Below are 14,960 nucleotides of genomic sequence, written 5' to 3' on the forward strand. Positions count from 1 at the left end.
ATGTTCACTTAGCATGCTTCTTAATATCTGCAAACATATTATTGTATGTTTATGCTTTAGAAGAGTCAAAACTTGCATACAGCACCTTAAAAAATTCATAAAATTACAACAAGCTGTTGATTATCCCGTTTATATTCAATTATCCTGTAATTTTCCAAGGTTTAGGCAAGTTAAACCTATAGTATTTTTTACTGTGCACAAAAGTCATTACAAGCTTTATTTTTCATTATTGTTTATTTTGTACCTTTGTACTGCTTTTCAGTTCTGTAGCTGATTGTAACAAAACACTTCTGCCTGTTAAAAAAAAAACAGCACTGGGGATTTGTTGTTTATTTCCTGTTGAACCAAACCGTTATTAACACCAAAATTGTAACTCCAAAACCAAGTTATGCACCGAATCATGACTTCAGTGTACAATTATACCCCTACTACTAATTTTTGAGAGAAGTGTATTTATTTCAAACTGTGGTCAAACTGACTGGAAACTACCTGTGCAATATTTCATTTCATTGCACACCTTGCAGCCAATCAGAATAAAGAATTTCAACAGAACATAGAACCATACGTTTTAGATAATCAAAACAAACTGCCAAATTTAGAAACAAAGTTCCAGTAGTTGCAACATTATGGTTATTTACATAGTAAATAATCTTATTTTTATAGTCATTTTATAGTAAAGTATTTTAAAATTTTAATAAATAGCTTTGAAATATTGTACCTTGAATCTTTTAGTCAACTACATATTTTTACTCTGCCATCACTATAACATCTTATTAAATTAGTGCTCTGAGATGTTAAGATGCAGACTCTCTCCTAACATAAACAAATAATCACAATGGGCTTAAGACATTATATTGTGTCATACGCCGGTGAGTTTGCTTAACAGGCTTTTGAGGAAACATCAGTCTGATCATTAAGCTCTCCCTCCGGGCTATCATTAGTCATACATGAATCACTGCACATAAACATCTCCGAATTAAGCCCCGCTAGTATAAATGGTCATAAAATGTGAGCGCTGCAGGGGCTCCTTCCTCCTGGAGTACTCATTTGTAAGCTAACCGCACAAAGCTAATCAGCTTATTAGACTTTACGTAAACAATGCTTCGTTAATGCTGCAGAAATCAGATTTGAGTTTCAAATCTAATCTAGACTATCTGTCACTTCACATTTCACTGTGGCTAAATTGTCAGTTTATCGTCAGTGCTCATTTCAGTAATTTAATGCCATTCAACCACAAAATTAGTTTCTGAAAAGCGCAGGTGACAACCGCATTTATGGAAATTCTATGCATTATGAATAAACTGAACTGTACAAGTTATTGATGATGTATTTAAATGTGTATCAGTCATTTCATTCGTTTGTGAATACATGCAGTGCATGAAATCACAGAAGATACAACTAGACTCATTAGTGTTGCCAGATTTTGCTAGAAAAAAACAGCAAATAGAAACAAGTCTATAATAAACCTAAACACTCTTAGAATTAAATAAGCCAAATTACACAGTATCGTAACCTCCACCTGTCTACTTTATTAGCAGCACAAACTGGACCAGTTAAGACTAAAGATGATTAATGAACATCACTTATAATAAGTGGACATGGCAACACTTTACAAAACAAACACAGGGCCATTTAAAAAAAATCATCCAGAGTTGCTCTGAATGTATGAAGTAATGTAAAATCTTATACATTTCAATTTAAATTTCTAAAAGGTAATATTTGTTTATTCTAGAAAGGTCTAATAACATCAGGCCCTAGCCAGCCTGGAGAAAGGGGTAGTTCTTTTTCTCAAAAAGTGGACCTTTTAGGAGTTATTCGCCTCATTTTCTATTTAACTATGAGATGTTAATACTGCATTTTAGTGATATTTAAAGTGCTATTTTTGGCTGAACTAGCACACTTTTTGATGTACCAAAAACATTTCCTAAAGATTTAAAATAAAGAATATTTTAAAAAAACAATACAATAAAAATAAATTGTAACATTTTTTTAAATATAAATTTATCACATAATATATCATTAGGGGGAAAAAATAATCTGTTAAGGCTTTAAATTAAAAACTGTCTATTAGGCAAAGTAAACTGTAATGTAACCTTTCCTCTCAGAATTTGGCTACTTGAATAATAAATAATTTAAGCATAATAATAATAATAATAATAATAATAATAATAATAATAATAATAATAATAATAATAATAATAATAATGTAGAGCAGTGGTAGGGAACCTACCTAGTGGCTTTTTGACCAAAAATACATAGCTCTCTGCCTTCAATAATATTTTACTGTTTAAAAAATTATAATCGTCACTGGAAATCAGTTTCCTACCAAAATTCAATTACAATTCCATCTTTATTGTAATTTTTTTTTACAGCAAAATGAATAAGAACTCAATAAAACAACAAAAGGATGTTTCAACCAATGTGCTTTTGTGGCAATGTGGATAAACTTGAATTGCGACACCAATTAAGGCAAACAACTTATATTTCTATGGTAACTTAAATTCAGATAACATTCATAAGTGGTTATGGCGAAAGAGGCATTTTGAGATATACATACATCCAAACGCTTTTGTTAAATTTGCTAAAAAAATCAGAAATGGCTCTTTGCTGAAAAAAGGTTCCCGACTCCTGATGTAGAACTTCCTGATTTTTCTAGCCTCTCTTGTAAAAAAGTACATTTGAAAAATTCATGGATAACAACAATAGCCTAATTAGTATTACAATTAAATTTTATAAGCTTCAACATTAACTTTTGGTGCTACATAACTTTTTATTGGTCTTTTTTTCCTTTCTTTCAAGAATAATGTCCAAGATTTAGAACAAAAGTTACTTGTAAAAAATCTTGCTATGTAACAACAATACAAGCGGTCAGTAGTGAAATATAACTTCACTTACATCAATTTCTTAAAGCCTTCTTCGATGAGTTTTTCCTCACAATTTATGATGGCACAGCAGTCAAAATAGGACAAATGAGCTCATGTATGGGACAAATTATGGACCTTTGTCAGTGAGGGGTGGGTCTTTTGAACCACTCGAACTCCCCCTGGCTACGGACCTGAACATTTTTTCCAAATTCCCAATAAAAATAATGTACAATGTAATGCTGTGTTCCAACACAAATCAATTATGTGTTAAATAAAATAAAATAAATAAATGATCACTTCATCATTTTTACAAATTTAAGGGATTGAACATAAAACAATTAAGTTGTCCCAAAAAAAATATTTTTGTCTAATTGTGTGTAGGTTCAACTCAATTTAAATTAAGTAGTTTGAACGAGCAGCAAATGTTTTGATTGTATGCTGGTGTTTAATACCTTATCTCAGTCACCTATTCCATTATTGAATACAACAAAATCCATTATATGAATGTCCAAACAACAGACAACTATTTTACATAAAAAAATACACATTAATTCTTGCTATAAAAAATACAATCTGAACATACAGACTAAAACAGATTGGAAGCCACATATCGATGTGGTTTGGATCGAGTTTGTAAACATGTGGTTTTTCTGTGTGGACTATGAAAAAACTAAATATATTTGAGCTGGAGATGCCAAAAAATCTGCACGTCTGTATACACAGGTTCCACAGATCAACTTTTTTGAACATTTTTGGCTTCCAATACAATAGCCATCCACCGTTTGACTTGAACAATTGTTCATTTTCCTGAGTAAAGCCTCAAATAATCAGAACAGATCTCATAAAACAATAGCTGTAGATCCAAAGAATACAATATGAACGTTTGCAGTCATTAATATTCAGCTGAAATATGAAATGTCAATTCCTCCACCAAATCCAGGAGAAGACAATACACAATGTCTCGTTTAAGTAGGAAAATTCCCTCACTAAAGTTTAAATCAGAATAAAAAGCACTTTAAGAGAAGATCCAGCAATGTTGGTTTGCCAGAGCCAAAACCAGTCTGCCTGAAATTAGCAAGACAATAGTTGGTTGTTTACCACCCAGTTTATTTTGGCATATTCTTTGAAGAAATAACTTTCTGCAGACTAGTGTCAAGACATTCAGCCTGTTTCAGTCAATTTAAGAAGGTGTTTGGTCTCAACATGTTTAGCAAAAACACTAAAAAATTAAACAAATTATATGCACATAAACAGAAATATTTAATAACCGCTGGCTCGCACCTGTCCAAACCTCACAGTCATGCGTCAGTAAGCACCAATTAACAATGACATTAATAACCAGTTTAGTCTCGGTTGTAAATGACTCACCCAATACATGTTTCCAGTACAAACTGTCAAACTTCAATGCCAAAATGTCAACCAGCCCTAAAACAAGCCCAATTAAAGCTAAATTGAGGAAGTTAGTAAAAACATGTAAAAATCACAGAGCTGTCCGCCGTGTAAAAGATTGATCGCCCATAAACTAAACTACTGCTAGACATTTTTGGCTCCTGGATAACCATAATGAATTAGTGCAGGGACTTCAGAAGGGTGTGTACTCAACAAACATGACTGACAAACTGGCCCTTATTGCATTATTTTACAGGTTGCTCTGAAGGCTTGCAGATACAATAGCCCTTAGATTCACTGAAAACCTTCTTGACGTGTCTTCTCGACATGTCGACAACATGCATCAAACTCTTCCAGACCTCAGATAAACCTGCAGTGTTTGAGGGTCAAAGCATACATTGTAGTCATTGAAATTCTTTTTGGACGTTTTTTTTAATGAAATTATACATTTTTTGTTGTATGTAATTTTACTGATATTGTACGTGTAATACTGTGTTTTTAATTTAAGGTTGCATGCTGTGTCACAGTGATGCATCAAGCACCTTTCTTCACGCACCGGCTGCGCAGACGTGACGTGCACCACTCAGTAAAATTATTCTCACAATAAGTTTCTGTTCTCTCATCCTTCAGACAGAGTTTATTCTTCTGAGGGGTATACTTTAAGTGCCTGCGAATAGTTTGTAAAGCCTGGCTCATTGTGGTCAAAGTAGTTGATTAAATTATTAAAAGTGAAACAGACGGATGCCATATAGATTGTAATTAACAGAAAATTATTTATCCTAATATAGGCTACTCTGAAACTGAATATTTCACTGTCATTTTTGTTTAAATTAATATTTATTTAACAGACAGGTTTGTCAGTTTGTGCGCTGAAGCATATAAGCTTTTTTGAACCTTGTTATTTTGTAGATAACTGACCAACAAAAAAAAACATTAAAATAACCAACAAATTATACCAAATGAAATTTTGTTTTAAAAAGAAAATTTTTCAGACAAAAAATAATAATAATTTTCTAAAATAAAAAAAATTGATAATAATTTTCAGACATGCTTTCAGTTTCTCCATCTCACTCGTGGTGAGTTTAGGCGAGGGAATTTTTATACAGGTTAGTTTAGTCTGCTTCAAACTATAGAAAAATATCAGGCTTTGCTAAAGTAGTCTATTAAGATTTCAAAGAAAAATATTAATATTAAAAAGGAAACATAAGCTGGACCACAACAGATCATATCAATGTCATAATGAATGCTCAAATAATGTAGCCTATAGTTTATAGCAAGCCTCATGTTTTCAGTTAGATTGTGCCGTCTGTCATATGCAGTAGGCCTATAGGTCTGTTTTTTTTCCTAAGGAAGATATATTATTGAGTTTATCACCAGAACTATAGAAACTGTATTATGTTAAAAACAAACAAACAAAAAACAGCACAGTATTGGAATCGAATCTGTATCGGTTGATACTCAGAATTTGGTAACGGGATCGGATCGGTTCCCAAAAAATGGTATCGGTGCATCCCTACTTAAATGTATTAAGTAAATGAACTATGTACTAGGAATGCCCGAATACTCTGTATAATAATATTGAACGATTCGGTACAATCTCCACGGTTCATATGCATATTGTTTTTTTTTTTCTTTTTGCATTAAAATGTAAAATTGTATTCCTCCATTTCCCCCATTCCTTTAATTACTCTCTGAACTGGCACTGCGCATACTAGAACGTATGTCCATGCACTGAAACACAGCTCCCTGTAAGTGAACGTCCCATCAGTGAGCATCTAAAGTAGGGAGAATACCATCTGAAAAGCTTCCGCGTCATTTGCGCTGTCCAGCTAAATTTGCTATATATAAAGGTCTGAATTATTAAACCCCCTTTGAATTTTTTTCTTTTTAAAATATTTCTTAAATGATGCTAACAGAGCAAGAAAATGTTTACAGTATGTGTGATCATATTTTTTCTTCAGGAGAAAGTCTTATTTGTTTTATTTCGGCTAGAATAAAAACAATAAAAACAGTTTTTAATTTCTTAAAAACATTTTAAGGTCAAAATTATTAGCCCCTTTAAGCTATATATTTTTTAGATATATATTTGTATAGATATATATTATATATTAGTATTTAATATATATTTGTTTAGTCTACAGAACAAACCATCATTATACAGTGACTTGCCTAATTACCCTATGCAGCCTAGTTAACCTAATTAACCTAGTTAAGCCTTTAATTGTCACTTTACGCTGTATAGAAGTGTCTCAAAATATCTAGTAAAATATTATTTACTGTCATCATGACAAAGATAAATAAATCAGTTATTAGAAATGAGTTAATAAAACTATTATGTTTAGAAAAGTGATGGAAAAAATTCTCTCCGTTAAACAGAAATTGGTGAAAAAAATAAACAGGGAGGCTAATAATAAGGGGGGCTATAAATGCGATTAACAATGACCTGTTGTTGACGATTCGGATCAGTTCTTTTTCTTAGGTGACAAAAAAAATCACAAATATTCACAAACATTTATATTACACACTACATGAAATATTAGGCGCTTAACAGGGTTCAAATTTATCAAGGGTCAAAACTAAGGTGAAAACTAGCATGAAATTAGCTGCACTTTTAGGACCTAGAGAAGAAAGCTCATGTACTCAGTGTGTTCAAGAGCAGAGCATTTTAATGTATCTGCAGCAAAATCACTCTAGTCTTTGTCTAATCTTCATCTGCCTAAGTTTATCTGATTCCTTTATATGATTTGAGAGACATCATCATCTCTCTCCTTTGCTCTTATGTTTGTTTCTAATGGAGGACCTTACCCAAGGCTGGTTTGGGGAGAATAAATGTGTGCTTTGCTGAAATTTGGTCAATTTTGCTGAAAGATGACAAGTTTGCACACTTGACAAAGACATCTTCGACTTCGAATATACAGTCAACCAGGCCTGTCGCAAGAAGGGTTTCTTTGTTTTGTACTGTACTTACACTGTACTTTATAATTCAATTAAGCAGTTTCAGATCCATTTTAGACACATTTCTGTTATATATCTTTATCAAGTAAATGCATGTCTTTGAATGAGAGCCAATTCTAGTGCTTTACTTCAGTTTCTCAGGTAACATCTATGGATTTGCTCAGTGGCTGTGTTTGAAATCTTGTTGCCTCTCTGCCCAATCAGGCCCTATCAGACAGTGACTCTGAAGGCAGCGTGTGAGCATAAAGGCACCTTGCAAAATTCTGACAGCATAACATTTTGGTGATTACTAAGGGAATATTTGCTTTCTACAATATTAGCCTCTCACTAGAAATGCCATCAAAAGTGAAAAAACGTTGGTCAAAAACATACATTTACACATTTTGAATGCAGCATTGCAGGGCTTTCAGACGCAGGCATTATTTCAAAGGCTACTATTCAAAAAAACTTTCAATATGCATGACATGTGATGTCATGCTCACTCTCTGGGATGTGTATGAATCACGGTTACACACGAACACACACTCAAAACCTATACCTAACATATATCCTAATTTCATCACTATTGGTCAGCCGTTATGCACATTTTATAAAAGGTAGTGTTTTTCACTATTTGAGTAACTGAGTGCTGTACCCAGATAGCACACAAATGTGGGACACTTTAGGCAGTTATGCAGCACTGGTGGTCTTCCTTCGTGCCTGAAGTGGCCCACCTGTGCAATAGCAAAAGAGGGCAAAGATTCCAATTCATATATGGGCCATTTAAGGCAACGGTTTGTCATTTATGGCAAAATGAAATCTGAATGTGAGCCTAACTTTGGCCATATGGAAAATGGTCAATTTGGGCCAAATGACAGAGGACAAATTTGGGCCACAGTTGGCAAAAATGTGGCATAGTCATTTAAGGGTAATCTGGGTCTAAACATGTGTGGGTGCAAATGTGGCCCAGTTATTTTAAGACATATGTGGACCACTTTTGGCAAATATTAGGCACAGTAAGCTCTGGCTAATGCAACTGTGAGACTAAAGTGGCCCAGAGAAGATATGGCAAATATCGCCAAGTTACTTTAAAACATATGTGGATCACTTTTGGCGAATATTCGGCATAGTAAGCTTTGGCTAATGTGGCTGTTAGCCTAAAGTGGCCCAGAGAAGATATAGCAAATGTGGGCCAGTTATCTTAAAACATATGTGGGCCACTTTTGGCAAATATTCGGCATAGTGAGCTTTGGCTAATGTGGCTGTTAGCCTAAAATAGCCCAGAGAAGATATAGCAAATGTGGCCCAGTTATCTTAAAACATAAGTGGATCACTTTTGGCGAATATTCGGCATAGTAAGCTCTGGCTAATGTGGCTATTAGCCCAAAGTAGCCCAGAGAAGATATAGCAAATGTGGGCCAGTTATCTTAAAACATATGTGGATCACTTTTGGCGAATATTCGGCATAGTAAGTTTTGGCTAATGTGGCTGTTAGCCTATAGTGGCCCAGATGAGATATGGTAAATGTGGCCCAGTTATCTTAAAACATATGTGGACCACTTTAGGCAAATATTCGGCACAGTAAGCTCTGGCTAATGTGGCTGTGAGCCTGTAGTGGCCCAGATGAAATATGGTAAATATGGGTGAGTACCTGTGGCTAAAGATGGTGTGAGCTCAAAGCAGCCGAAGTAAGATGTGGCAGGTATTGTTATCCTAAAACATATGATAGGTCACTTTTGGTAAAGATAAAGTACAGTGATCATTTGATAATTATAGGAGTCAAACCATAGCTCTTTGACATTGCAGATATAGCAGTAATAATATAGCTAATTTGTGGCTGAGATCTGGCAAACAGGAGCAGACCACCCTAGAGCCATCATTGCATTCAGTATGTGGTCCGGATGTAAGTGTCTGGTGTGGGTCAGATCTGGGCCAGAATAAAAGCAAATTGTGGCCCAGAATAGGGTCAGTTCTAGTTTATTTTGTTAATTTCTGGCTGATATGTGGGATTACTTTGGCTTAATTGTGGCCCAGATCTGGCAAACAGGAGCGCACTGCCTAAATGCCATCACTCCATGGCTACTTTTTTTCTAACAGAAAAAAATGAATGCAAATTTTGTACCATTTGAGTGTGAGTAAATTATGTGGAAATGTACATTTTTTGGTGAACTATCCATTTGACCTACTGTATATAAACTTATGAATCATGAAAAAAGTGGATTTACATCATCAAATGTCAGCTTTCAATTTGCGTTCTATTGTTCAATAGGAAATATATGCATTTTAACAACTGAAGCGTGAATCCAACTAATACTTTTTGGGTTATAGAAAGATAAAAACACTAATCTTATCAATCAAATATTGGCTAAATGAGTATTTGAGTTCATCAACCACGAATTTATACAAATCATATGTTGGAGCCAAGCAGGATTTGTTCCTAAATCAACATTTTGGCATTCATTTCCAACAAACATATCCCAAAACTCAACTTTGAACTACTCCTCAAATCAGACAGAAGTAACAGGAACGGACCTTGTAATGAGAACAGCATTGTCGTGATGGGCGATCCCGTTCTCCGGGATACTGTTTCCATCTCCCTGATGAGAAAGAATGGATTTCTGCCATTTACAGAAGCTGTCTAGAGATTTGTCTGCATGGTGGTTTATCTCCAAGTTGGGCTGTAACATAGAAAGCCAACATAACATATCAAACATTGTTCCAGACAACTCAATCTGCTGCATGATCATTTGAAATGAAGTCACAATACAATAGAGGACACCAGTTTGTTGAGTTATTATTTTATACAACGTAATATATATAATTTGGCTGGTACAGTGTGAATTGTAGCTCTAATGACATCATCTTCGAGGTAGTTTGATCTTTTGGTTGACTTCCCAGTCTGAGAAGAGTTATTTGACTCTTCCAAGAACTACAAAAAAACTAAAAGAAGAAAACAAAGACAAAAGCCGTGGCTCTCTCATTAAAAACATTAACATAAAATCTTTGACAAAGTTTTCCTGAGGGACGACATCTAGGCATATCTGTATGAATAAGGTTAAATCTTTAAAAGTAGTCAGACGATTTATGATTCCATCTGTCTTACTCAGGCTAATAAAACTACTGTGAGATGTGTTTTTAGCTTCTAAAAATACTCTCAGCTCACACTCATTGCATGCTAATGCAGACGAAAGACTAGAACGATGAATTGCATGTGTGTGCGTGAGACTAGGGAGAAAATGTCACACTAATCTGTAGTACCGCTGAAATACAATGACCTTTAGCAAAGCCAGAGAGCAGCTGGACCCTGTAGACTGTTTGAAAGTCTTGTTTTTTTCTTCTTCTTTTTTTTGTGTATAACAATACAATAAACAGGTTGAACATTTAAGCTAGAATTACTGAGGCAGTCACCTTGTTTATATTTACATTTTGTATTTTAATAATTTTGACCTTTTTCTAAAATGCGGAAGTGCGCTCGTTTTTGCAATTGTTTTAGAACTTCTGATTCAGTTGCTATGTGAGAAATGACTAGGAATAATAAACGGCAGAAAACAGTCAAACTGCTTGCTCTACAAACAAGTGTGTCGATGACTATACAGACAAAGCAGAATTATAGAATAAGAAAATATCAGTTGGCAACATCAAGCAGCAGCTCTCAAAATAATGGAAGTGAATGAGACCGGAAGTCTTGAGCCAAAAAGATTCAAATGGCTGCTCGTACGCAAAGAATAAGGTCAATAAAACCCATATAAAACAGTCCACTGACTTTTCCTAAATGTGTGTATATTTAATTCTAACATTGTCGTTTTATTAAAATGACAAAACACTTTTCTGAGTTCTGAGTATTTCTGTCTTGAATGGCCGTAACGGTGCACTACTTTTCACGTGCCTTTGAATATGCTTTTCTCTACTGCATAGCTAACAAAAACTTAACCTACTGACAGCAAAAACATAAATTTACTTTACACATGTCTTTCAAAACTTCCAAAATCAACATTTTCAGTTTTTTGCTCAATTACACTTGCTGGACAGAGAGAGGTATATGCACCTTCAGGGGCAGTCTATAAGAAGCTATATTGCAAAAAATATTGTATTTTTAGGGTGGTGACATCACAAAATATGACAACAGACATTCAAAGATTTATTTTGCAATCTCAATAGAAGCTTTGGATGTAAATATGACATGACAATTTTTTATATGCTCAAAAAGACAGATATGGCTATTCTAGTAGTTACAGAATTCAGGTAGTTCCACTGTTAAAATGCTTACCCAAAAATGAATATCCCCAAACCAAAACAAACTACAACAACAACAAAAAAAAGACTTTTGGTTTATGGTTTGTTACACTAACCATAGTTTAATCATGTTAAAAAAACAATAAAAAAAAAAATATATATATATATATATATATTGTACAGTTGAAGTCTGAATTATTAGCCCCCCTGTTTATTTTTTCCCCTATTTCTGTTTAACAGAGAGAAGATTTTTCAACATATTTTTAAACATAATAGTTTTAATAACTAATTTCTAATGACTGATTTATTTTATCTTTGCCATGATGACGGTAAATAATATTTTACAAGATATTTTTCAAGACACTTCTAAACAGCTTAATGTGACATTTAAAGGCTTAACTAGGTAGCAAAGGGTAATTAGGCATGTCATTTTATAATGATGGTTTGTTCTGTAAACTATCGAAAAAAAATAGCATAAAGGGGCTAATAATTTTGACCTTAAAATGGTTATTGAAAAATTTAAAACCGCTTTTAATCTAGGAATATCATTTAGGAAATATTTAAAAAAGAAAAAAAAATCAAAGGGGGACTAATAATTATATATATATATATATGTGTGTGTGTGACGAGTTCTCGGGCAGCAAGATGTCACGAGACTGCTTGGGCAGGTAAGACGTAACCGTAACAAAGTACAAGAGCAGAGGCTGCTACAACTGCAGCACACAAATTAACCATGCAATGGAATAGCACTTTAGATATGCATAAAGTCACAAATGGAATTTAGACGTGAAATATTCCTATTTTAGTTGTATTATTGAAGTGCTATACAGACATGTAAACTCCAATCAAACTATTACCGTCGTGTAGAACTTTTAACCTCATTTTGTGACAGCATAAGCCATACACGCACACCTGTTACACATCTCCACACACACCTGTCATCATCATTATCATCATCATCATTTAGGCCATCCGAAATAAAACAAAGTTTTCTTTTCTTTCGGGGTGCGGTATCAAATTCCATAAAAACAGCTCTCTCCTATCAGTCTTTACTCGCATCCAGTAGCTCAGAGTTTGTCCAGTCAGTAGTTTATAGCAAAATATTTGCAGTGTTTGCATGTTCTTTATGGCATTGTTTATTAAAATAGAAGTAAAATAACATTCATTACAAGTTTATTTAAAAAGTACCTTAATTGTTTTGCATTTTGTGACTTTTTTGGTTGAATAAAAATCTATTTTCTTTTCATATATTACAAATGTCTTGCAGTGTCTGCTTGGCCTTTACAGTATAGAATTCATTCAAATAGAAGTAAAATAACATTCTTTATAAGTATTCAACTAATAAAAGCACCTAAATAGTTTTGCTGACTATTTTGCATTCATATATTTCATTACTGAGGATTCAAAAAATAGTATCGTCTCGTTTTCTATAACTCAATCTCATGACTAGTAACATCTCAGAAGTAAGCGTCTCGTCACACCCCTAATATATATACATATACATATATATCTATATATCTATATATATATTTTTTTTTTAATAAGGTTATTCAAAACTCAAATAAAAAAATATTACAATAAAAGGTCTTTATTTATTTACTTATTCTTCATGTTATCATACCTGATGACTTTCTTTCATCAGTACATTGTTTTGTTTTAATTGATTTATTTACTGTCTACACAGAACTAACAGTGCAATCACACTGGAATTAAATTTAATCAAACTAAGCCTGTCTAGCATTAACACACACTAAGATTTTTGAACCACTTACGTAGTAAATAAAAGCACTCACCTGATCTTCTGTCAGAACAATCAGTCGAGTTACAATAATGTTCACAACGTTTCCAAGACTGGCATCACGGTAAAGTTTGGCAACCTGACCTCCAGAAAAGAAGAAAAGACACAAAGTCAGCCAACTGCCGTTCGAGAGCTTCAGAATTACCGTTAAAACAGGACGAAACACACATTTGTAACAAACACTGCATGAGAAAAGCAGGACCAAACTTACAATGTTCATTACAGACAGGATGTAGTGCTCGATGTCTTTGCGCCCGTGGTACCCAACCATCATTTTGTCGGCCACGACAAGAGTCTCAACAAAGCGTTCAGAACTGACAGAACGGCGTTGACGGTGGGCACCTGGGACTTGGAAAGCTGGGTTTACTTTAGGATTGGTATTGAAGAAGTGTGTCCTGTTCACTGTGAGGTCTGGAGAAAACAATAACAACAATGAATTCATCAGCCCCATATACTGTAGAAATTTCATTTGGAATAATTTCAAAATATTGCAAATATGTTTTGTTATACCTACTTTTTTCTTCTATTGGAATTACAAATATGCACATTCAAATATATATATATATATATATATATATATATATATATATATATATATATATATATATATATATATATATATATATATATACACATACATACAACAGTTCTGTTTGGTTCTTGAATCTGATTGGCTGATAGCTGTATGATATTCTGCAAATAACAGCACTTGTCCAGCCTCTTCAGCCTTCACCCTTGTGTATTACTCTGCCCACATACAGCAAAAAGCAGAGACACTCTACAGTTTGACAAACATTGCTGCTGTTGGACAATATAATGTACTTTTGAGGCTTTTTAGTCAAGAATGTAGTTGTTTAGATTGCAATTATGCACTTTATTTATAAGGATGCCTATTTTAAATATTTATAATTTCTGAAAGACAGCGCATCGGCGGCCATTAGCCTGTCACTGAGTGGAGCAAAGATGGTTGACATTGTCCAACCACAAGATGGCGACAGAGACTCATAATAAGTCATTAGAAGAGAAAAACTCAGTGTAAAACTACAAACTACAGTTGATCAAGTCATTATTAAACATTATTAAACTTTCTAAGTCGATCTCTCTCTCTTTTGTATGTTGTAGTGCTGTATTTATACCATATAATTGTAGTGTATTGAGTGTGAGATAGGATGTATTTTGTGTTGGTCACTCTTTGTACAACCCTGAGTTAATTTTTGGTTGGCCATCTGTTTGTTTCTAATGCATCTCCTGTTTGTGTTACTGCAGACTAGTTCAGCAAAAAAGAAAGAAGAAATGCCCACATGTGTTTAGCGTTTTTCCTTATCGCAATCACAACAGTTATCTGGTAGTGTTTGTGTTGCTTTGACTTTTTGGGGATAATTATTGTGATCTCCCAATTGCAACAGAGAAATACTGGGAAATCTCTGTAGACTGATTGCATTTCATGCCGTTCAGCCTTATAATCTTAAAATGTGAGCAAAATCACCTGTTTTGTCATCACTTTAGACAGTATGCTAGAGAACAATTCAAATACTAGCTCTAAAGTGACGTTTGTGTGGTAGCAACAGTTCCTGTTCCAATCTAAAATTATAAATTATTTCCAAAAAGACATATTTGGTAAAATTGTGTTCATAACACAAAACATATCGCAGAATAACAAATGTTAGATTTTTCCAATATTGTCCACTTCTAATATATATTAGGGAACAAATATATAAAATTATAGCTAATATATTTAAACA

The 14,960-nt window shown here is 33.8% G+C and overlaps 1 protein-coding gene across 1 annotated transcript in view; it reads right to left on the minus strand.

Annotated features, from left to right (window-relative positions):
- adamts6 (ADAM metallopeptidase with thrombospondin type 1 motif, 6) overlaps nucleotides 1-14,960 on the minus strand; it is a 204,563-nt gene that overhangs the window by 159,282 nt on the left and 30,321 nt on the right. Inside the window, exons 5-7 of the mRNA XM_056466366.1 lie at nucleotides 13,430-13,629; nucleotides 13,214-13,297; nucleotides 9,720-9,865 (exon numbers count right to left, since the gene is read on the minus strand). Coding sequence (XP_056322341.1) covers nucleotides 9,720-9,865; nucleotides 13,214-13,297; nucleotides 13,430-13,629 — 430 coding nt within the window. The remainder of the gene's footprint in view (nucleotides 1-9,719; nucleotides 9,866-13,213; nucleotides 13,298-13,429; nucleotides 13,630-14,960) is intronic.

Source organism: Danio aesculapii, chromosome 10 (genome assembly GCF_903798145.1).
Source record: "Danio aesculapii chromosome 10, fDanAes4.1, whole genome shotgun sequence".
In the NCBI taxonomy this organism is placed as follows: Eukaryota; Metazoa; Chordata; class Actinopteri; order Cypriniformes; family Danionidae; genus Danio; species Danio aesculapii.